The sequence below is a fragment of the Schistocerca piceifrons genome, chromosome 7 (assembly GCF_021461385.2).
Source record: "Schistocerca piceifrons isolate TAMUIC-IGC-003096 chromosome 7, iqSchPice1.1, whole genome shotgun sequence".
NCBI classification, from domain to species: domain Eukaryota; kingdom Metazoa; phylum Arthropoda; class Insecta; order Orthoptera; family Acrididae; genus Schistocerca; species Schistocerca piceifrons.
The window spans coordinates 125,951,628-125,974,088 of record NC_060144.1 but is presented as its reverse complement, the minus strand read 5'-3'; the positions used below and the strand labels follow the sequence as shown (position 1 = coordinate 125,974,088).

The following is a 22,461-nucleotide window of genomic DNA, read 5'->3' as shown; positions in this document are numbered from 1 at the left end:
CGGATATAAGGTTCTGTTTACAATAAAATTTGCTTCAGAACCTTGTATTTTTATTCTGGAAATTATTTTGTTTATGTCATTTGAAACATACTGTACTACAAATCACAAGTAAGACATTTTGGATAACACTGATATTAAGTGTTGTAACAGTAGAGTTACGTGTGTTGATTTTCTAATATGTTTTGTGAAAACTGAATTTATAACTGAATTTATAAATTACTTGTACCATATATTTCAATTGGGCACTGCAAGGGGTCAGATGATTTTGTCAAAATACAAATCTTTATTCAACTATGAAAATGGCTGTTTTCTGGGAAAATATTGTTTGTTTATATATCCCTGAACAATTGAAATAGTTTTACATGATTCATAATATAAATTGTCCGTTTTCACATTGTATCAGCAGTAAATCAAGCGAACTTCAATACTGCCTCTACGGCCAAGAGTACTAGCCAAATTTGTACGTTCTTACTAAACACTGTACAACACAACGCCACCACCTGTTACACAGTGAACAACATTCTATGAAAATGCATATAACATAAACTAAAAGACTGATGTAAGGCAGTGAGTGTTGTACAATCAATAGCAGTTGAGTACAGTTACAATACAATCTGTATGGAGTTTTGAGAGGAAAGTGGAGATAGTAAAATTTTAAACCATGAAATAACATTTTTAAATTGATTCATTACTTAAACTGCAACCTTATGATACATGACAGGACTTTTTCCAGCTAGTTAAGAAACCTGACTCCAGTTTTGAAGGACTACCTAGATAAGATGACACCAACATCTACACCAGTCATTAGGATACATAATACTATCGTTTCTTTGGGCAATTCTGTGTAAACTGTAATTTTAATAAATATATAAGAGTAACGCGCATCTTTTGTTAAGTGCAATTAGCTCACCATAGGAGTGAGTGAATGCACTTTATTATTCAGAGGACATCTTCATTTCAGTTCGTCAGCAAATGAGGAGATGGGAAGCCTACGAAGTTATGTCAGGAGTTGGGAAGTTACTAAGTGACTATTTAAGTCATGATTCAGAAGTATGAGTATGCCACACATTTCTCACTTCCTTCTCATGTATGGTGGGTGGGTTGCCTGCCTGCCTGCCTCCACCCCCCCCCCCCCCAAAAAAAAAAAAAAAAAAAAAAAAAGCGGTCTCAGCCTATCAAATTTACCATCTACGCTCCCCCTTCCAAATGAAACCCATGGAACTGAAATCTAGTAGTATTTTCATTTATCTTTGTGTGTAAGTTGTAGTGGCAGTTTTAATATTTATGAATGTAATTTTTATTTCTGTCAAATTAATTGCCTTTCTGTCATGCAAAATTTCATACGTAAAATTACATTCACATTTTCCAGTATGTACACAACAAGAAATGCATGTAATGACAAATTTTTGCTTGCTTGCATTACAGTAAAGTTATTATAGGCCTATGTGGGAGCATATATGCACATCTGGAGTAGCTTGAAACTGTGAAACAACTCAGCTCATCCAGTTTTGTATAGTCAAAAATATTTCACCTTCTATTAATGTAAGTATTATCACAACATAATAAATGTATAGAAAGTTTACTGTTTAATAGTACCAGGAAAAAATTTCTGCGTAGCTCACAGTGAGTAATGTTCACAATTTGGTTGAGGCAAAACAGTGAGTAATGAAAACTACTCAACACCTGGTAAAGACAAGCATGGAAGTAGTTATAATACGGTGTAGAGATGACATCTGACAACTCAGCCGCCAACCCACAACTTGTAAACCATCAATTTCGCTGAGAAAGTAGGAAAGATTACATCTATTGCAATTAACCATTTCTGTTTTCTTTTTACGTATTGCCCGTCTCAAACTCCATCAATTTATTTTAACACCCATTACACAACCAGTGTATCCTCTACCTGTTCCACATTTAATTACTTGACTTGGTTTGTTAGTACTTCTACAATAAATTGTCTCCCATGCTGTAATAACCAAAACTTCACAAATTTCCCCTTCTTAAATTATTATTAAGTATTCTTAATTTCCAATTATTTTGTCACTGGTGGGAAGCAACTGAACTAAACCTATGACAAAACACAATCCTCCCCTCATTTTTCCCCTTTTTATGAAGATGCTGACCTGCATACACTCCGCCACTATCATGTAAATATTATGGCCTTGCAAAGAAAAACATGACTAGATGATAGACACTTAGGCAATAAAGGCCACAAGCTTAAGCTTGTGACTAACTTTTTTAATATGACAGTGAAGCAACAAGTGTAGTAAGATATTTAACAAAAATTAATTTTTTTCCCCCTTGACAGTCCCTTTATGGACTAATGAATTCATTCTGCTTCATTATACACTTACCTCTGAATCTTTTTGTTTCCACTGATCCCACTGATTGTCTTGTGTAGCAGATTTCTTTTTGTTTGTGGAACTTGCTTGCTTGTTTCCGTCCCCCTTGGTAGAAGACTTAGCTTTTGGTTTTGCATTCACTTTCTGCTGGTTCTGTTGCTGTTTAAATGAAAGATGTGTCATATATCTAAGATTTTTTGCTGTATCATGATAGCCAATTGAAAATAAATAAATCTGTGTCAATCACCAGAATCTTAATTTAATTAGCAGTCACAATCCTCACAACATAGTCCACAATTGATGAAACTTGGTGCACAAACATCACTTTTCAGGAATGTTCCTATAACCTTATGGGAAAACTAAACAACCACAAGAGCTGCATGCAAACAATGTAACCAAGTGCAAATGTACAGTAGACAAAACTGCAGAATTAATAGTAATGGCTGATTTATCTTGATCATGTGGGCACAAATAGAAACTCAGGAGCTGGCTTACATTTTGAGCTCATTAAAGTGTGAGTTTTTAATTGTGTTTTATTTGTTATTTTACATGCTTCACGTTGTAGATAATTTCTTTAGTATTGTAATAGTTTTAATATTATATACTGAAATTGCATTAGATTTGACTGAGATCTGTTTATGTACGGCCAGCATACTGACACACACTCATAATAATAAACTTTGCAGATTCTCACATATTTTTGTGTACACTTGTAATGAATATATGCACTGTCATGAATATATGCACAAGTGTCATTTTTTGCCAAACAAGTTAAAATTTGACATTCTGCTGATTTTTTGTTTGTTTTTTCATTAAATATGCTGTGCCATTTGAATTTCAGTTAGGTGCGATGTGGGCCTTGCATTTTGTTTGCATACGTATGGCTGATGTACCCAAACTTGCACTCGAACAAATGTAGCACATTCCCTTGAGATGACATATTTTTATAGCTGAATAAACACAGCAAATTTCAGAACATTCAATCATTTTAACAAACTTTGGATTATTCTATTGCTATAGTTAATTACTTTGACAATAATTTTGAAGGTGATTGGAATTGGCAGCTGGTGCGAAGGCTGGAAGGGGAAGGATGCAGTCTGACAGATTGTTGGAAGCACCAGAAGAAGGTTTCAGCTGCCAGAGTTGAATGGAGAGGAGCATCACGCAAGAGTAGACATGAGAAATAAGCATCAGATGTTGTCCATGCTCAAGAACTCAGAATATCACTAATGTCAGGAAGACAGAAGTACTGCTGTTAGGTAGTGGTTATGCCAGAGGTGTAAGGTGTCAGTTACAGGAGAAGTTAGGATTGGTGTGTAAGGTCACCAGTTTCTCAAGTCAAGTGCTGGGCTCAAAGGAGATAGCGGACATAAGGTCTTTTGCGTAAAGAACGCACTAAAGATAATCAGGTAGTAATAGTGGTTGGGGCAAGGAACAGGTTGGAGAGAGACAGGGCATGTAACTTGAGTATCAAAGCCTTCTCAACTGGTGGCACACATGTGTACCTTATTCAGCTGTTCATATAGCGGAGACGCTGAGTCGCGATAGGCACAACAAAAAGATTCACACAATTATAGCTTTCGACCATTAAGGCCTTTGTCACCAGTAGACACACGTACATACACACATACACAAACTCACGCAAACGCAACTTGCACACACGTCTGCAGTCTCAGAGAACTGAAACCACACTCAGTTCTCTGAGACTGCAGACATGTGTGCAAGTTGTGTTTGCGTAAGTGTGTGTGTGCGTGTGTGTGTGTGTGTGCGCGTGTGTGTATGTGTGCCCGCTGTTGACACAGGCCTTAATGGCCGAAGGCTATAATTGCGTGAATCTTTTTGTAGTGCATATCGCCACTCAGCATCTCCGCTATATGGTGAGTAGCAACTTTCCTTCTCTGGTATTGTTACATTCCATCCTGGATTTTCCATTGTTTGATTATTCAGCTGTTCCATTGCCGTAGCTGGCTTCGCTGTATGGTGAGTTAATGTGGAGCTAGAAATGGTGCACATTGCATTGGTGTTGGTTGGGCGTACCAGGTGATGAGGTTTCACTAGGAGTGGCCTGCACCACATTAGGACTGGAGAGTAAAAGTTGCTGGAGCTAAAATCCCCATTGCCATGGGTACAAGAAATAGGACTTTTTTTACAATAGGTCATAATAAAAGGTCCCTCTACCTAAAATGTGTCTCAACCAGTTCAGAGATTTCTTCAACAGGTACAGAGACAATACACTGTACCATAGTGCAAGACACACACACCATTAATGGTTAAGAAATCTTAATTATAAACTCAACAGAAATATAGATACCCTTACCAATCCTACATAGAAAAATAGAATTATCAGTTTTTCAACAAAATATGCAGTCTATTAATACTAACATACAGCAACTACAAATTTATGTTTTGGGATCTGAGAATACCCACAAAGCCATGGTCCACTATTTCCCAAAGAATTTTCCTATGCAACTGGTGAGGTCAACACTCAAATGTCCGGACTGGTGGAGTAGTTGACAGGTTCTTATACAGGAATCATTACTGCCTTATTCAATGTGGTGTACTATCCATGTTAACATATTCTTAATAAATAATTAAGTATTACACTTTGGGAATTCTCACTATTCAGAGACTTAATCATAGCCATATTTTCTTTTCTATTAGTCTCCAGTAAACACATCTTCTGATGTGCTTTTTAAAGAGGTTCGTATGAGAAATATATCGAATGAGTGTGTAAAAAGTATTGTTCAGTTCACCCAGAATAAACAAGATTTTTCATGTTTCATGAAAGTCAGTATTCATCTTAATCCTCTCATTTTGGCAAACTTAGAACTGAATCTTTCTGTTGCTTCTCTGAAGCTGTTCTCAATATACTTCACATTGTTTTAATTTTATTCTGAGGCACATGTATCCTTCTTGAAAAGCTTATTCTTTTATCTACTTCAGTAACACATCTTCTTAAGTCTTACTGCATTACCTCTAATGATTTATTGTAGGTAGACCTCAGAATCAGATCTATTTCCTTTTACATGAGGTTCTGATTCTTTGTGTTAACAACAATGGCTGCCTCTGCTGATCCATACTCTTCCAGCCTCAGAGCAATTGAGCAGCCCTGTAACCCCTTCCCAATACGTATTCATCAAAAAGTAATTAGCATTGATAAGGTAAATTGGACACTGCATAGGTACACGTCTGTGTTAAAGTATCAAGGCAGTGTTGAGAAGCAGGATACCATATTAGACTTCAGGAATAAGGAATCACAGTATTAGCTCAGTAAATCATGTTACTGATGTGGTTGTATTCAAGTCTTTAGCACAACTGTGAAAGTAGTCAGTTATCAAATGGAAAGAAGTGTTTCTTTGCTTGGGAGTCCACTGTGATGAAGCCTATACAAGATTATGATAATTCTTGTTCTCTTTAAAAATCTGGTACTTATTCATCCTAACTAGGCCTACCTGAAAAGCTTTGATGCTTTTAGCAGCAGTCAATTAAAGACAGGTACACAGTCCTACAATGGTTCAAGTCTAGACAACTGCAAAAAGCATCACAAATTTTCAGGAAGGGGAAGAATGTTCATAATCTTGTATAGGCTTCAGCACAGCATTGACCCACCTTAGTTACTGCATCTACGCAAGATGTAGCTCTATTTCTTAAGGATATTCACAATGCTCATGGTACTATATTACATATGTCATTGTCTATCACACTACAAGTCAAAGCTGGCCACTTCAAACCAATGTTGTTAGGCTTTGTGATTATTTCTATAATGGCACATCAAATTGCTGTTTTATGACACCCTCCAAATAATTACTGAATTATTCAATGAGAGGTTAAAGTAGTGGAGCACACTTGGACTCTAATTCCAATTGCTTGTCTTTTGTAGCCTGCACATTACTTGAGCATACCTTGTTAAGATTTATACCCTACAAACTCCACATGCCCCTCACAGAATTTTGGAACTAGCATTTCTGGGATAATAGTTAACGCATGAAGTTCAGTTTCTGCTCAGTGTTAAGGTTACTGAGATAGAAGACTATTGTCTTGGCAATTCCAGCAGGATGAAATTACTTAGTGGGGCTGTATCTGCTGCAAGAACAATGAAAGAACTTGTAAAGCTTCTTGGGATTCTGTGACATAGGACAGAATATGGTTAGACTCCTTTTATTTAAAAATAAGATGTGACAGTTGCAAGATTACACGTTAAGGACAAGGCTTTTGCTACCTCTGAATGTAACCTTCTAGAGTAAATCATTCTGCCAGATAATCATGCCTAATATTCTAGTAAAGAGCAGTTATGTCATAAGACATGAATGACTGGAAGCCCCCAAAATGGTCTGCCTACTTGGTAAGTTTTTCCGTATCCCCTGTGCCAGCAGGCACCTTTCCTTCATGGAGTATAAGAGCTCTGTGCTACAATATATATCTGTTACATGTAGGCAACTGTTATGGTGTGTGTAGTGTAGTGCCATATTCATGTTGGAGATGATGAGAAAAGGCAGAGGGTGAATCACGGTGCTGCATTTAGCCTACTCCCTTCAAACAGCACCAAGGTGGCCACCGTACTTAACAGCCTCATCTAACAGATATATCGCCAGCAACAGTGACACATGTTCTCACTTCATGAAAGACAGTGGAGAGGTTTGGAACTGAATCCAGGAGACTGATGCAAAGACTGGTGATAAGGGACTTTACACCACCACCACCACTCCTGTCCCTACTGCCATAAAGGCAAAGGGAAAAGTAACAACAGCATGCGGCATACTCACATGGATACACGTCCCAATACTGCCCATGCCCAATGGTGCTTAACTTTGGTTACCTGATGGGAACCAGTGCGTCCACCTCGACTAAACTGCTGACATATTCCAGTAACATTAGTTTAGAAGTGGATCATCTGTACTCCTACTGAAATGAAAACTAGTGCTTAACACTTGTGAGGCCCAGATTATCAACTCTTGAGTAATAGACACTTTCTTGCTTATATTATTCAGTGAACAGAATGGTTGAGCTTTTCTTCCCCCTCTTCTTGTATTAGCCCTAATACTGAATCTTTGTACTCCAAATTGTTTCGAATACATTTTACCCAGAAAGTATTAGGATAACTTGATTAAGCTCCTAATTGTTTTGACCCATGAAGAAACTCTCCAAGGCGATTAGCATCAAGCACTCAATGCAATTGTTCCATCAGGTTTACAGGCACATCACACTGTATTACATGCACCACTGCTGGGTGGAGAACGGTAGGCTGTGTACAATGTGAATGATAGGATAAGAGATGAATTAAAAGTTTGATTATCTTATGACCATAAATAGCATTTCAAGACTAAGTAGTACAATGTGTATCTGGCACAGAAATCGAAAATTGACTCGTAAATGCCTTTTTCTTTAGTGTTACGCCTGTAGTGAATATCGCGAACTAATTTCTCACACATGCAATTCACACATCTGACCCGCTCTTTATACTATTTGGTTGATTTTAGTTATATCATGGTATGAGCGATATTTCATAACATAGCTGAAAATGGTATCACAATAGAAAACTCTAGGATACTGGCTTCTTTTAATATAATATTTTAGCTTTAAATGAATATCACGATAAATGCATGCCAATCTATGCATGAAATAATAGTTATGGAAATGTATTATCGTTTCGCTGCAGAAACAACAATACTGATACAATAAAAATTATTGAATGATTACCTTTCCATTTTCTTGTTTCTTATTTTTCTTTTTCTGATTTGCATCCGACTTCTGGGTGCCCGAAGCTGACTTTTTATTGTCAGTCTTTTTCTTCTGTTGACTCTTCTTCGGATAATCATCTTCGCCTTCCACAGTAAGAACAGCAAATCGTGAAGCAACTGCCGTCGCCATGGTGTATCAAGTAACAAATCAGACTCAGTTTTAAAAGGGTTAAATTTCTCAGCAATGTAAGTACACTTATGAGAAACACAAGCAAACAACACTTCAATGAAACTTCCGCCTCGAGCTGTCACAACAAGCGCAACACAGGTCGCACCACTACACTATTATCGTTACTGTTTTTTCCTAGGGCATTATGGGTAGGCTTCTGTAACCTACAATGCATTGTGGGTAAAGGAATATGTCCACCAACTTGTAAAGCGGTGTATTAGATACGAAGCGCGTGTGTGTGTCAGTGTGTAAGTTCGTTTTGTTGTTATATTTGTGTGCTGCCAGAGAATTAGAGCTTGGTGTGATGTCTGAGTATCATTTAAACCCTTGAATAATTTTTGCTTGTGTCGGAAGTAATACAATATTATAAGCGTCACTGCCAGAGAACGGCTACAATTTTTGTATGTAAATAATGTGTGTTTGCGCCAAAGATGTGCGGCAGGCTTAAATTGTGTGTCACCTATGTGAAGCTAGCGTCAGTGCTAAGTTAAGGAAATTAAGTAATTTCATACGTAACGTAGCTATTTTGTTTGTGGTAAACGTCATATTTTTTTTTGTTTTCTGAGACGTAATGGGAAGCTCACCACAGTCGGTTTAGCACCAGTAACACATCTGCGTCATCTTTTGCCATGAAAATCTGTGTGACTTTTCTTGAGACTTCTCTATGAGTACCATGATACATCTATTGAAATGTTTGCTGATTACTTTATGTGGTATCAGGTTTGCACATTTTGTGCTTAAGTGTTAGGGTAGATTAACGCTGCAGATAGTTTCTTTCTCATGTTTTGGATAATCAGCTGCATCATGTAAACGCCTTTTATTTGCAACTACAGTTCATTCTTTGCAATTTAGTGTGGGGATCGCACAGACAACTTGATGTCAATATTTGCTATTTTAAATATATTTCACATCATCATACCAAAAACTGTATGCAGTTATTGCACCTGCCATTTCTTGCCTGGTAATGCCACAGTCTTGTATTAAGAGAGAAACGAATTTTGAATATTCTTATGTTACCAGTCCATGTTTTACCACTGGTAGGCGTACCCATGAAAGGAAAAAAAATTGCATAAAATATGCTCATCACAATATTTTATGTTTCAGAACGACATAATAATGTGTACTTGTTTATTTCTCCTGGGCAGAGAAAGTAGACAATGCACTAAAATACAGGACAAATATGTGATGGTCTAGGAGTGGTTAATTTGCCTACAAAATATTCATTTGCCTGTACATTATAGTTTGACAACTGTATTGACAACTTTAGTCACTAAGGAAATAAATTTTTCAGGAGTGAATGGGTATGGTTACGAGTTGCATATTTAACTATTGACCATCTGAGTTGTTCACTTTGACAGATGATATTTTTTTGTGTGAAATTGTATGCTAACTGCTATACAGAACCTCAGATACAATATTGACCCGTACTACAATAAAACACATTGTACTATACTCCAGTTCGTGTGACAACAAGGTATGTATGTAAAACACAAGCTATTTCTGTAGGTTGTTGAAGACTTTGATTCCTACTACTTCTGAATGAAGTAGGAGGAGTAGGTAAAACTACTCAATTTGTTCTTATTCATGGACCTACTTTATTTTGTGGTGCGAAGTTAAATTTTTCTTTAATGAAAGTTTCTTCTTCTTCCAGTTTGGGTAACGGATGGATAACTGTAGCTTTCGTTGCTTGTAACAATGCAGGATAGTTCACACAGTTCGGTATTATTGTATAAAGATGTGTGTGTGATAATGCCTCTTCATTAAGTAAATTTGTTTGTATGTATTGCATGCTCCCCCAGTAGCCTACTGAACTTTTTTCTTGAAATTAATAAAAATTAAGCAGCAATCTTGGGTGAATAAACACATTTAGGCTATTTAAAAATTGTGACCAATTTGAATCTGTTTAAGACTATCATCAGAATATACTCCAAAGGTGGTAGGCAGAGGCGGTGACTCGGACCAGCAACTAGCACTGTGTGTACGAGACATGGATGTCAACTCCTGCTGTTGAGGGTCTAAATCAGATTGAAACCTGTTGCCACTTTTAAATAAATCTGTTTATGTAATCAAGACTGCTTTTCATCTTTTTATTGAACATTGTTTGTACGTCACTGCTTTTTTAATTATGATTAAAATATAGCTTTTTATTTAAGTTGTGGTGTAACATATTATTAATACACAAATCATGTGGATTTCATTTAATCTGTTCAGTAACTGCCTTTTGTACAGGTTTTACTATATGACCACAGTTGGGCTTTTTGTGTCAGCAACACTCAAATTACTTTCCATGCAGTGATTATAGACTTTTTGCTAATTTATGTAGGCCTATATATGTGTGTATGTGTTGTGTATACATGTATGTATGGATATAATAGAGGGAAACATTCCACATGGGAAAAATATATCTAAAAACAAAGATGATGTGACTTACCAAACGAAAGCGCTGGCAGGTTGATAGACACACAAACATACACACAAAACTCTGCCCAAACTCTTTGCCTTTACAAATGTCTGCTTGTGTCTATGTATGTGCGGATGGATATGGGTGTGTTGTTAGAGTGTATACCTGTTCTTTTTCCCCCTAAGGTAAGTCTTTCCGCTCCCGGGATTGGAATGACTCCTTACCCTCTCCCTTAAAACCCACATCCTTTCGTCTTTCCCTCTCCTTCCCTCTTTCCTGATGAGGCAACAGTTTGTTGCGAAAGCTTGCATTTCATGTGTATGTTTGTGTTTGTTTGTGTGCCTATCGACCCACCAGCACTTTCGTTCGGTAAGTCACATCATCTGTGTTTTTAGATATATTTTTCCCATGTGACATAGAGAAGGCTCCATGAACAATTTGAGGTAGGAAACCTGGGTTTGGAAAAGCCAGCTTAAGGAGATATGGAAATAAACTTATCTACTGCTTTGTCTAGCATTGTTGTTCCCCAGGTTATTTCCAGCTAACATGCGTACAAGTTTACTCATACTATGCTGCTTATTTTCTACAAGGAACAACGAGGACAAGCCTGATTATTAGGAAGTCGCGATGCAGATCTTGTTTACTTTACTTGTCCATAAGGTGGCTCTGTTGTATCATATTTACATTGTCCCATGACAGAATGTGCTATGAATCAATGACAGGCCCATGTTTGTTGCAATGCTCTTGCTGCTGAAAGGCTGTGCAGGGAACGATTTCCTATCAGGCATCATCCGTCACGGCGAGTGTTTATTTCTCTCAATTGACAAATATGGGTCACTGGTTCATTAGGAAGAAGAAACGAGGGACTCAGCAATTAGAGGACCACATGAGGGATGTTTGTCAGAGTGTGTCAGAATCTTGTTCACTGATGTCATGCTTGCATTGAGGTTTCAGCACATTTTTTAAGATACAGCACAGATGGTATGTTAATTGTGTCAGTGATAGTATTAGCAGTTAACTGTAACTAATGTAAATAAAAAGGTACACAGTCATGTGATTTTAGTTCTATTATCTTCTTAAGCTGGATTCTCCGACCCTAGGTTCCCTGCCTCAAACTGCTCAGTGGAGCATCCTTTATGTCCTGTTAAATCTTTGCATACTCTTACAGAAACACCCTGTATATAAAGAAGTAATTTCAATGTGATTTTCCCAAAAGAAGAAAAAAAAGAGAGAGATCCTATTCCAAAGGAGACCAGTGTTGGCGACACTTTTCTTAACTGTATTGATCCACCTCCTCCTTGGCTAACAAACATGTCTTTTGCCATTTATAGTCATTTCTTTGTCTATCCTAGTTTCTTCTATCTGTTTCTCATGACCATACCCTCCTAATCTAGATTAATGGAGCTTTTCCAGTACACTATGACACATGCATCCATCCTGTTTTGAGTCGTTACCATATCCTTTTTATTCGCCTCAGCAAACTTCATTTCAGCAGCTTGGATTTGGTTGTCCTCTCTTTCAGTGCACAGGTATCCAGTGATTAAGGCTGGTTAGATTTGCCTTTTGTGGTATATGGGTGTCCCAAAGGAGGCACCTTTCTTGGTTGTAAAACTGGGCAGCTTTGTGTGTACAGTTCAGAAGTTCATTTCACATTTCTCAGAAATGCATAATTAGTAGCAATGTCTTTCATGTGTTGAGCTATCCAAATAACTAGTATATTAGTAATTAATTAATAGTACCCTTTTTTAAATACATAGCTGAGTTTCACCCCTTCACCAAGAATTTAAAACATAAAAAAGAGAGAAGTTAAATACAAATAGGTAACAGAAATAGGCCTATATAGGCCTAGCTGTGGGTCTCTTCTTCATACTCCATAAATATCCCCCCCCCCCCCCCCTCTGCTCCTCAACTCAGATCTGAATCATTTTCCCTTGGGCCATATTATTTCTGTTTCCTTACCACATATTTTCCTAGCTCCTGTTTTTGTCTTGTAATTAGTAATGGAGGAGTGATTTTAAAAGGCATTTAGTCCTGGTGTTTGTGTTGTATACATACAATTTTTGTGCTATTTGCAATGTACATGAGTCCTTATTTGCTAGTTTTCTTATACAACTTGATGACTTTTGTGACATTCTTGTTAACAAAAAAATATAATTTCTTTGCAAACAGGTTACACAAAATTCATATTAACCTGTCTGTTTTAAATCTGTTTTATTTGTTTACACAGAATTGAATTGACTGAACTCAGAAAACATTAGAGATGTACTGGTGATATTTGTGTTGATGCAAGATAGTTTGGCAGAATCTTTTAAAGCATTGTGCTTTGCATTTTCTTCTTCGTTTCACACATTACATTATAAAGACTGAAAAGGCAATTGTAATCACAGTGACTCACCACAACTCTAGGGATTCAGTTTTGCTGAAGGTCTATGGGAAATAAATCCCAAAGATAATTTGTGAAAAATAAATAAAACAATTCAATTTCTTTTGTTGGCAGCTCCACAGGAGTAAGGCAGCTTAAACATCTTCTGCCCCCACTTCTCAATTCAACTAGTGCCAAAGAAAACATGTGCGTACAATAAAACTTTTAATTTATTGAGACCAATAAGGTAACAAAATCAGACCTGATTTACCTTAATATGAATTAATTTTAATGAAAATTCATGTTTTGACCATGGAACGGGTTTTGTGTGCCTAATTTTGAAGTTTTAAGGAAGGGCTAAATATTCACTGATGGCAAATTCAGTGAAATGCTGCACATGAAGTGTGCTTCTTGTGTGTTATCTCTAAAAAAATTTATAGTGTGATAGTGAAGAGTTTGGAAGTTTGGAAAGAAATTGAGACTGTAACGTTCAACAATTAGGTAATTGTGATGCAACGTAACTCGTTTCGAAATTCAGAGTAAGTGATGATGTCTTTTCTAATCCAGTAACGGTACCACTTTATCACATTTAAAATTCAGTCTGAGCATATGAAAGTTCCAGGATGCAACAGGTTATCTGCCATATTACATTCAGTGTAATCTACATTTCTTGACTGAAATTTGTCATCTAATCTGTCCGCCTAAATCTTTCCATGAAAGATTTGATTTGTCTTATGTTATTGTGATGGTGATTTCTCCCAGTGAAGGTGAGAGTAAACAAAATATTACGGCATTTGGAGGAGTATATTGATTTAAAATTTCATGAAAGATCTAGCCAATATGAAAAACAACATTGTTTTAATGATTGTCACCCCAGCTCATTTATCATATCTGTGACACTGTCTTCTGTATTTCATGACTAAACAAAACAAGCTGCCCTTTTTTTTAACAGTTTCAATGCCCTCTGACAATCGTGTCGGGTAAGGATCACATACCACACCTCAATACTCCAGAAGAGGATAGACAACGGTAGTGTAGGCTGTCACTTAGTAGATTTATTGCACATTATAAGTGTTTTGCTTAAAAATCTCATTGATGGTTTGCCTTCCTCACAACCTTTTCTAAGTGATAGTTCCAGTTTTAATTGTTCATAACTTTTATCTCTAGTTTCTTACATGATTTTGCAGCACAATTCTTTATTTTGTCAAATAGTAAAAGGTTTGTACATTGCGTATTTCTAGTGGTGAAAGAAAACTTTAATATGCAGGAAACATGTCTTTTCTCTCTTATGTTTACTTTACTTTAACAAGCTTCTCTTCGCACTTCCTCAAATCTCTTAGCTGCAAATGCTTGCATTAATATTGATGTTCAAGGTAGCACAAGAGATCGAAAAAAAATTTAGATGGCAGCCTGTCATCCCTTAATTTGACTTAATCGAGTTCAGATTATATTTTAAAATATCATTAGACTGAGTTTCACAGACATATAGTGGTACTGCACATCATGTGTGATATAATCATAGCTTAACACTGTCATGACGACATCAATCCAGCACCCCTTTCCTCCCATAACACTGTGTGTTGCGCATCAGAACTGCAGTAAATGTAGCTATTTATTATCGTGTTTTTTGTTTTGCAGTTTCAAGTTATTCCTACTTACAATTATAATTATTCAACACATCTCACACTAGTACAAAAGATCACTGTGTAATATTTGTCACAAGAAGATCTATATATTATAACTGAGAAAGGTTTACATGTTGAAGTGCAGAGTTGTTTCACATCAAATCACGGTTCTTATCCATTAGACTGAAATGTAATTTATCACTGGTGACTGGATATAAGGCAGATGCCTCCCTTAAATAAGAGTGTAAAAACACGGTTCCACAAAATTGTGTACCAATATTCTTAATGTAAACTTGTTGTAGAATTCTTGAGCATATTTTAAGTTTGACTATCATAAGTGTCTATAAGAAAGAAAAACTTCTATCCACAAATCAAAAATTATTTAGAAAGTATCACTAATGCGAAACTTAGCTTGCCCTTTTCTGGCACGGTATCCTGCAGACCATGAATGAAGAGCAACAGGCAGATTCCTAGATTTATGGAAAGTGTTTGACACGGAGCCATTTGAAGACTGTTGACATAGTTCTGAGGATACAGAATAGGTACTCAGCTATTTGAGTGGCTTAAAGACTTTTTAAGTAATAGAACTTAGTGTGCAGTAGTGCCCCAGGGAAGCGCGATATGAACTCTGTTGTTTCTTATGTATGTGAACAATGTGACAGATAGGGTGCGCAGCACTCTACAACTGTTTGCTGCTGCTGCTGCTGCTGCTGTTGATGTGGTGTATGGAAAAATGTTGGCATTGAATGGCTGTTGGGGGATACAGGATAACTTTGGTAGAATTTCTGTTTGGTGATGTGAAGGACAACTTGCCCTAAATGTGAAAAATTGTAATCTAACTCAGATGAACAAGAAATACAATCCTGTAATGTTTGGTCATTGTGTCAGTGGTGTGCTGCTTGAACCACAATGTCCATTAAATTTTAGGCATAACAATGTAGACTGACATGAAATTTATTTAGTATTTTAAGATTGGTTGTAGGGAAAGTGAATGGTTGACTTTGGTTTATCAGAAGAATTCTAGAAAAGCGTAGCTCACTTATAAATGGGGTTACACATGTAACACATGTGAGAACCATCCTTGAGTACTACTGAAATGTTTTGTATACCCACCAATTTGAATTAGAGGAAGACATTAAAGGAATTCAGAAGTGTACTGCTAGATATGTTACTAGTAGGTTTGATCAACATGTATGAGAGAAATGTTCCAGAAACTCAAATGGGAATGTCTGGAAGGATGACGATGTTCTTTTCACAAAACACTATTGAGGGAATTAACAGAACTTGCATCCGGGACAGACTGCAGAACAATTCTACTGCGCCAATGTACATCTCACATAAGGGTTACCAAGACAGGAGAAGGGAAATCATTGTGTATAGAAACATATAGTAGCTCGTTTTTCACTTACTCCATTTGTAATGACGTGGTGGTACAAGGTCTTCTCCGCCATGCACCATATAGTGGCTTGTAGGGTATGTACATAGCTAGTTTTTCCTGGCTGGCTAACAGTGTCACAGGACAGGTGTATTATGCTATTTGGGAGGAGGAGGGGGGGGGGGGATTACTAGATCTGAAGGATGATTCATGATTCATCCAAAAGCTAGCAACATTCTCAGTCTTGTTCATATGGCTATCAATGCCACAACTGTTCATTGAGTTGTTGTCTTTACTTTTTATGTTAATTACTTGTCGAGAAGGTAGTTTGTATTTAAAACCATTTGACCTCATGGATAAAAGTTTGGCATCTAAAGCATATCATATATTACAGGTGAAACCTAAGCTGTTCACACCTTCAGGCACCATTATCATCAGCGATAGAAGCAGATGATGAGGGTGGATGAAGGCCTTTCTAGAAATTTTGTTCCACATTTTAATGACACATTGTGCTAACTTGTAGAAATTTATAATACTTTTTACATAAATTTTTGGTAGTTCCCCTGGCCACAGCACCTCCAATAATAGCTTTAGTGGCAATGTGTCATTTCCTTTCTCAAGACCTATGAAGACCAAATAACTGCTTACATTTCTTTCCATTCTCTTCTCCATGATTTGTCTTAAGGTAAAGATGTTATTTGCACATGACCTGCCTCTTCTAAAGCTATTTTGTTCTTCCACTTCATTTACAAACTTCTCTATTCTTGATTTTAAAATCCTCTCGTACACCCTGCTAAATGAACATATGCCATGATAATTGTTAGACACCTTCTTGCTTCCTTTTTTGTGTGTTTTTTCTATCTTTAAAAAAAATTCATTGATTTCTGGCATTCTTGTTTGTGGAAAATGGAAAGCAAAACCATCATCCAAGAAAAAATATGAAAAATGTTAAGCGGTTTAACTGCAGATTTTAACACAACAGTGTTTGACTTGCTGTGGCATATATATTAATAGAGGGAAACATTCCACGTGGGAAAAATATATCTAAAAACAAAGATGATGTGACTTACCAAACGAAAGCACTGGCACGTTGATAGACACACAAACAAACACAAACATACACACAAAATTACACACAAAATTCAAGCTTTCGCAACAAACTGTTGCCTCATCAGGAAAGAGGGAAGGAGAGGGAAAGACGAAAGGATGTGGGTTTTAAGGGAGAGGGTAAGGAGTCATTCCAATCCCGGGAGCGGAAAGACTTACCTTCGGGGGAACAAAGGACGGGTATACACTTGCACACACACACACACACACACATATATATATATATATATATATATATATATATATATATATGTGTGTGTGTGTGTGTGGATGGATATGTGTGTGTGCGCGAGTGTATACCCGTCCTTTTTTCCACCCAAGGTAAGTCTTTCCGCTCCCGGGATTAGAATGACTCCTTACCCTCTCCCTTAAAACCCAAATCCTTTCGTCTTTCCCTCTCCTTCCCTCTTTCCTGATGAGGCAACCGTTGGTTGCGAAAGCTAGAATTTTGTGTGTATATTTGTGTTTGTTTGTGTGTCTATCAGCGTGCCAGCGCTTTCGTTTGGTAAGTCACATAATCTTTGTATATATATATATATATATATATATATATAATAGAGGGAAACATTCCACGTAGGAAATATATATCTAAAAACAAAGATGATGTGACTTACCAAATGAAAGTGCTGGCAGGTCGACAGACACACAAACAAACACAAACTTACACACAAAATTCAAGCTTTCGCAACAAACTGTTGCCTCATCAGGAAAGAGGGAAGGAGTTTGTTGCGAAAGCTTGAATTTTGTGTGTATGTTTGTGTTTGTTTGTGTGTCTGTCGACCTGCCAGCACTTTCATTTGGTAAGTCACATCATCTTGTTTTTTTTATATATATATATATATATATATATATATCAAGCTTTCGCAACAAACTGTTGCCTCATCAGGAAAGAGGGAAGGAGTTTGTTGCGAAAGCTTGAATTTTGTGTGTATGTTTGTGTTTGTTTGTGTGTCTGTCGACCTGCCAGCACTTTCATTTGGTAAGTCACATCATCTTGTTTTTTTTATATATATATATATATATATATATATATATATATATATATATATAAAAAACAAAGATGATGTGACTTACCAAATGAAAGTGCTGGCAGGTCGACAGCATATATATATATATATATATATATATATATATATATATATATGGTGTACAACTTTGCTTCCTCCATTTTTCCCCAACATTTTAGGCTTTAATGAAACAAATTTGTTACATGTGTATCACTCAAAGTATTTTCCATCGCTGGCCATACTTTCTTACATCTTCTGGGCAGTGTACGAATCCCCCGTCAAAGAAATTGTTTATCTTTTGAAGGGATCCACGGATCGATCAAATTTATGACTTCTCCATGAGATCGGAAGTGTTGGTCAGGCAGCCCTTGGGCCATTGATCTAAGTAGGTGATTGTCAGAGGGAGCAATGTCTGGAGAATACGGCGGGTGGGGTAGGACTTTTCCAAGTATTTTTTGACCTCTTCTGCAACGTTGGATCGAACGTTGTCGTGCTGCAAAATCACTTTATCGTGCCTCTCGCTGTATTGCAGCCATTTGTCTTTCAGTGCTCTGCTCAAATGCATTAATTTCGTTTGATAACGAGCACCTGTGATTGTTTCACTTTGTTTTAACACCTCATAGTACACAATGCTGAGCTGGTCCCACCAAATGCAGAGCATGATTCTTCGAACCGTGAATATTTGATTCGGCTGTTGACGTGGAAGCATGGACGGGGTATCCCCATGATTTTTTGAATTTAGGGTTAATGTAATGAACCCATTGTTCATCCCCCATCACAATGTGATAAAGACAACCCTTCCATTTTTACCTCTGAAGCAACTGTTCATAAACACACAAATGCTGTTTAACGTCTCTTGGTTTCAGCTCACACAAGACCCAAGTTACTTCTTTCTGAATCACGCCCATAGCTTTGAGACATTTTGAAATCGCTTGCTGTGTCATTCCCACTCATCTCGCCAATTCTTCTTGAGTTTGATGCGAGTCTTCCCTCAGAAATGTCTCAAATTCTGCATTTTCGAAAACACTCTCTCTTCCACCACTATGCTGGTCTGTTGTTGTTGTGGTCTTCAGTCCTGAGACTGGTTTGATGCAGCTCTCCATGCTACTCTATGCTGTGCAAGCTTCTTCATCTCCCAGTACCCACTGCAACCTACATCCTTCTGAATCTGCTTAGTGTATTCATCTCTTGGTCTCCCTCTACGATTTTTACCCTCCACGCTGCCCTCCAATGCCAAATTTGTGATCCCTTGATGCCTCAAAACATGTCCTACCAACTGATCCCTTCTTCTAGTCAAGTTGTGCCACAAACTTCTCTTCTCTCCAATCCTATTCAATACCTCCTCATTAGTTACGTGATCTACCTACCTTATCTTCAGCATTCTTCTGTAGCACCACATTTCGAAAGCTTCTATTCTCTTCTTGTCCAAACTGGTTATCGTCCATGTTTCACTTCCATACATGGCTACACTCCATACAAATACTTTCAGAAACGACTTCCTGACACTTAAATCTATACTCGATGTTAACAAATTTCTCTTCTTCAGAAACGATTTCTTTGCCATTGCCAGTCTACATTTTATATCCTCTCTACTTTGACCATCATCAGTTATTTTGCTCCCTAAATAGCAAAACTCCTTTTCTACTTTAAGTGTCTCATTTCCTAATCTAATCCCCTCAGCATCACCCGATTTAATTTGACTACATTCCATTATCCTCGTTTTGCTTTTGTTGATGTTCATCTTATATCCTCCTTTCAAGACACTGTCCATTCCGTTCAACTGCTCTTCCTAGTCCTTTGCTGTCTCTGACAGAATTACAATGTCATCGGTGAACCTCAAAGTTTTTACTTCTTCTCCATGAATTTTAATACCTACTCCGAATTTTTCTTTTGTTTCCTTTACTACTTGCTCAATATACAGATTGAATAACATCGGGGAGAGGCTATAACCCTGTCTCACTCCCTTCCCAACCACTGCTTCCCTTTCATGCCCCTCGACTCTTATAACTGCCATCTGGTTTCTGTACAAATTGTAAATAGCCTTTCGCTCCCTGTATTTTACCCCTGCCACCTTCAGAATTTGAAAGAGAGTATTCCAGTTAACGTTGTCAAAAGCTTTCTCTAAGTCTACAAATGCTAGAAACGTAGGTTTGCCTTTCCTTAATCTTTCTTCTAAGACAAGTTGTAAGGTTAGTATTGCCTCACGTGTTCCAACATTTCTACGGAATCCAAACTGATCTTCCCCGAGGTCCGCTTCTACCAGTTTTTCCATTCGTCTGTAAAGAATTCACTTAGTATTTTGCAGCTGTGATTTATTAAACTGATAGTTCGGTAATTTTCACATCTGTCAACACCTGCTTTCTTTGGGATTGGAATTATTATATTCTTCTTGAAGTCTGTGGGTATTTTGCCTGTCTCATACATCTTGCTCACCAGATGGTAGAGTTTTGTCATGACTGGCTCTCCCAAGGCCATCAGTAGTTCTAATGGAATGTTGTCTACTCCTGGGGCCTTGTTTCGACTTAGGTCTTTCAGTGCTCTGTCAAACTCTTCACGCAGTATCGTATCTCCCATTTCATCTTCATCTACATCCTCTTCCATTTCCATAATATTGTCCTCAAGTACATCGCCCTTGTATAAACCCTCTATATACTCCTTCCACCTTTCTGCCTTCCCTTCTTTGCTTAGAACTGGGTTGCCATCTGAGCTCTTGATATTCATACAAGTGGTTCTCTTCTCTCCAAAGGTCTCTTTAATTTTCCTGTAGGCAGTATCTATCTTACCCTAGTGAGACAAGCCTCTACATCCTTACATTTGTCCTCTAGCCATCCCTGCTTAGCCATTTTGCACTTCCTGTCGATCTCATTTTTGAGACGTTTGTATTCCTTTTTGCCTGCTTCATTTACTCCATTTTTATATTTTCTCCTTTCATCAATTAAATTCAATATTTCTTCTGTTACCCAAGGATTTCTATTAGCCCTTGTCTTTTTACCTACTTGATCCTCTGCTGCCTTCACTACTTCATCCCTCAGAGCTACCCATTCTTCTTCTACTGTATTTCTTTCCCCCATTCCTGTCAATTGTTTCCTTATGCTCTCCCTGAAACTCTCTACAAACTCTGGTTCTTTCAGTTTATCCAGGTCCCATCTCCTTAAATTCCCACCTTTTTGCAGTTTCTTCAGTTTCAATCTGCAGTTCATAACCAATAGATTGTGGTCAGAATCCACATCTGCCCCTGGAAATGTCTTACAATTTAAAACCTGGTTCCTAAATCTCTGTCTTTCCATTATATAATCTATCTGATACCTTTTAGTATCTCCAGGATTCTTCCAGGTATACAACCTTCTTTTATGATTCTTGAACGAAGTGTTAGCTATGATTAAGTTATGCTCTGTGCAAAATTCTACAAGGCGGCTTCCTCTTTCATTTCTTCCCCCCAGTCCATATTCACCTACTATGTTTCCTTCTCTCCCTTTTCCTACTCTTGAATTCCAGTCACCCATGACTATTAAATTTTCGTCTCCCTTCACTACCTGAATAATTTCTTTTATCTCGTCATACATTTCATCAATTTCTTCATCATCTGCCGAGCTAGTTGGCATATAAACTTGTATTACTGTAGTAGGCATGGGCTTTGTGTCTATCTTGGCCACAATAATTCGTTCACTATGCTGTTTGTAGTAGCTTACCCGCACTCCTATTTTTTTATTCATTATTAAACCTACTCCTGCATTACCCCTATTTTATTTTGTATTTATAACCCTGTAATCACCTGACCAAAAGTCTTGTTCCTCCTGCCACCAAACTTCACTAATTCCCACTATATCTAACTTTAACCTGTCCATTTCCCTTTTTAAATTTTCTAACCTACCTGCCCGATTAAGGGATCTGACATTCCACGCTCCGATCCGTAGAATGCCAGTTTTCTTTCTCCTGATATGCTGGTCTAGGATGTTAAAATTACCATTCCTGAAGCGTTGAAACCACTCGTGACACGTTCTTTCACTAATAGTGTCCTTACCATACGTACTTGAGACCATTCAGTGAGACTTGGCTGCTGTTTTCTTCATATTGAAACAAAACAGTAACACCTCCCGCAAATGACGAGAATTCGGCTCGTAAACCGACATTTTCAATCAAGAACAACTTTATGATGCTGACACAAATCAACTAATGTTTGAATGAGGCTATGTTGACCGAGATCCAAACTAACTGCGTGGTGTGTGCAATCTGTTTCTTTTGACTGCTACTTCCCACTGTTGCCACCTATCGGCAAGCGGTGGAAGCAAAATTGTACACCTTGTATAATTTACAGTTCTTGCTTTTCAGTGCCTA

The 22,461-nt window shown here is 37.4% G+C and overlaps 2 protein-coding genes across 4 annotated transcripts in view; one reads left to right on the top strand and one right to left on the bottom strand.

Annotated features, from left to right (window-relative positions):
- Positions 1-8,376, bottom strand: part of LOC124804715 (G kinase-anchoring protein 1-like) — a 47,156-nt gene extending 38,780 nt beyond the window's left edge. The window contains exons 1-2 of the mRNA XM_047264987.1: positions 8,040-8,376; positions 2,355-2,501 (exon numbers count right to left, since the gene is read on the bottom strand). Of these exons, the coding sequence (XP_047120943.1) occupies positions 2,355-2,501; positions 8,040-8,210 (318 nt within the window). The 5' untranslated portion in view covers positions 8,211-8,376. The remainder of the gene's footprint in view (positions 1-2,354; positions 2,502-8,039) is intronic.
- Positions 8,377-8,432: 56 nt separating this feature from the next.
- The window catches only part of LOC124804714 (mucin-17-like), a 79,269-nt gene continuing 65,240 nt past the window's right edge, over positions 8,433-22,461 (top strand). The window contains exon 1 of one of the 3 annotated variants that reach the window (XM_047264985.1): positions 8,433-8,497. Coding sequence is in view for 1 of the 3 variants with exons in the window: in XM_047264984.1 (XP_047120940.1) it covers positions 13,218-13,219 (2 nt within the window). In the remaining 2 variants the exon portion in view is untranslated. Of the gene's footprint in view, positions 8,498-13,147; positions 13,220-22,461 lie in introns of those variants that run through there. The other 2 variants (XM_047264986.1, XM_047264984.1) reach the window with 2 other exon arrangements.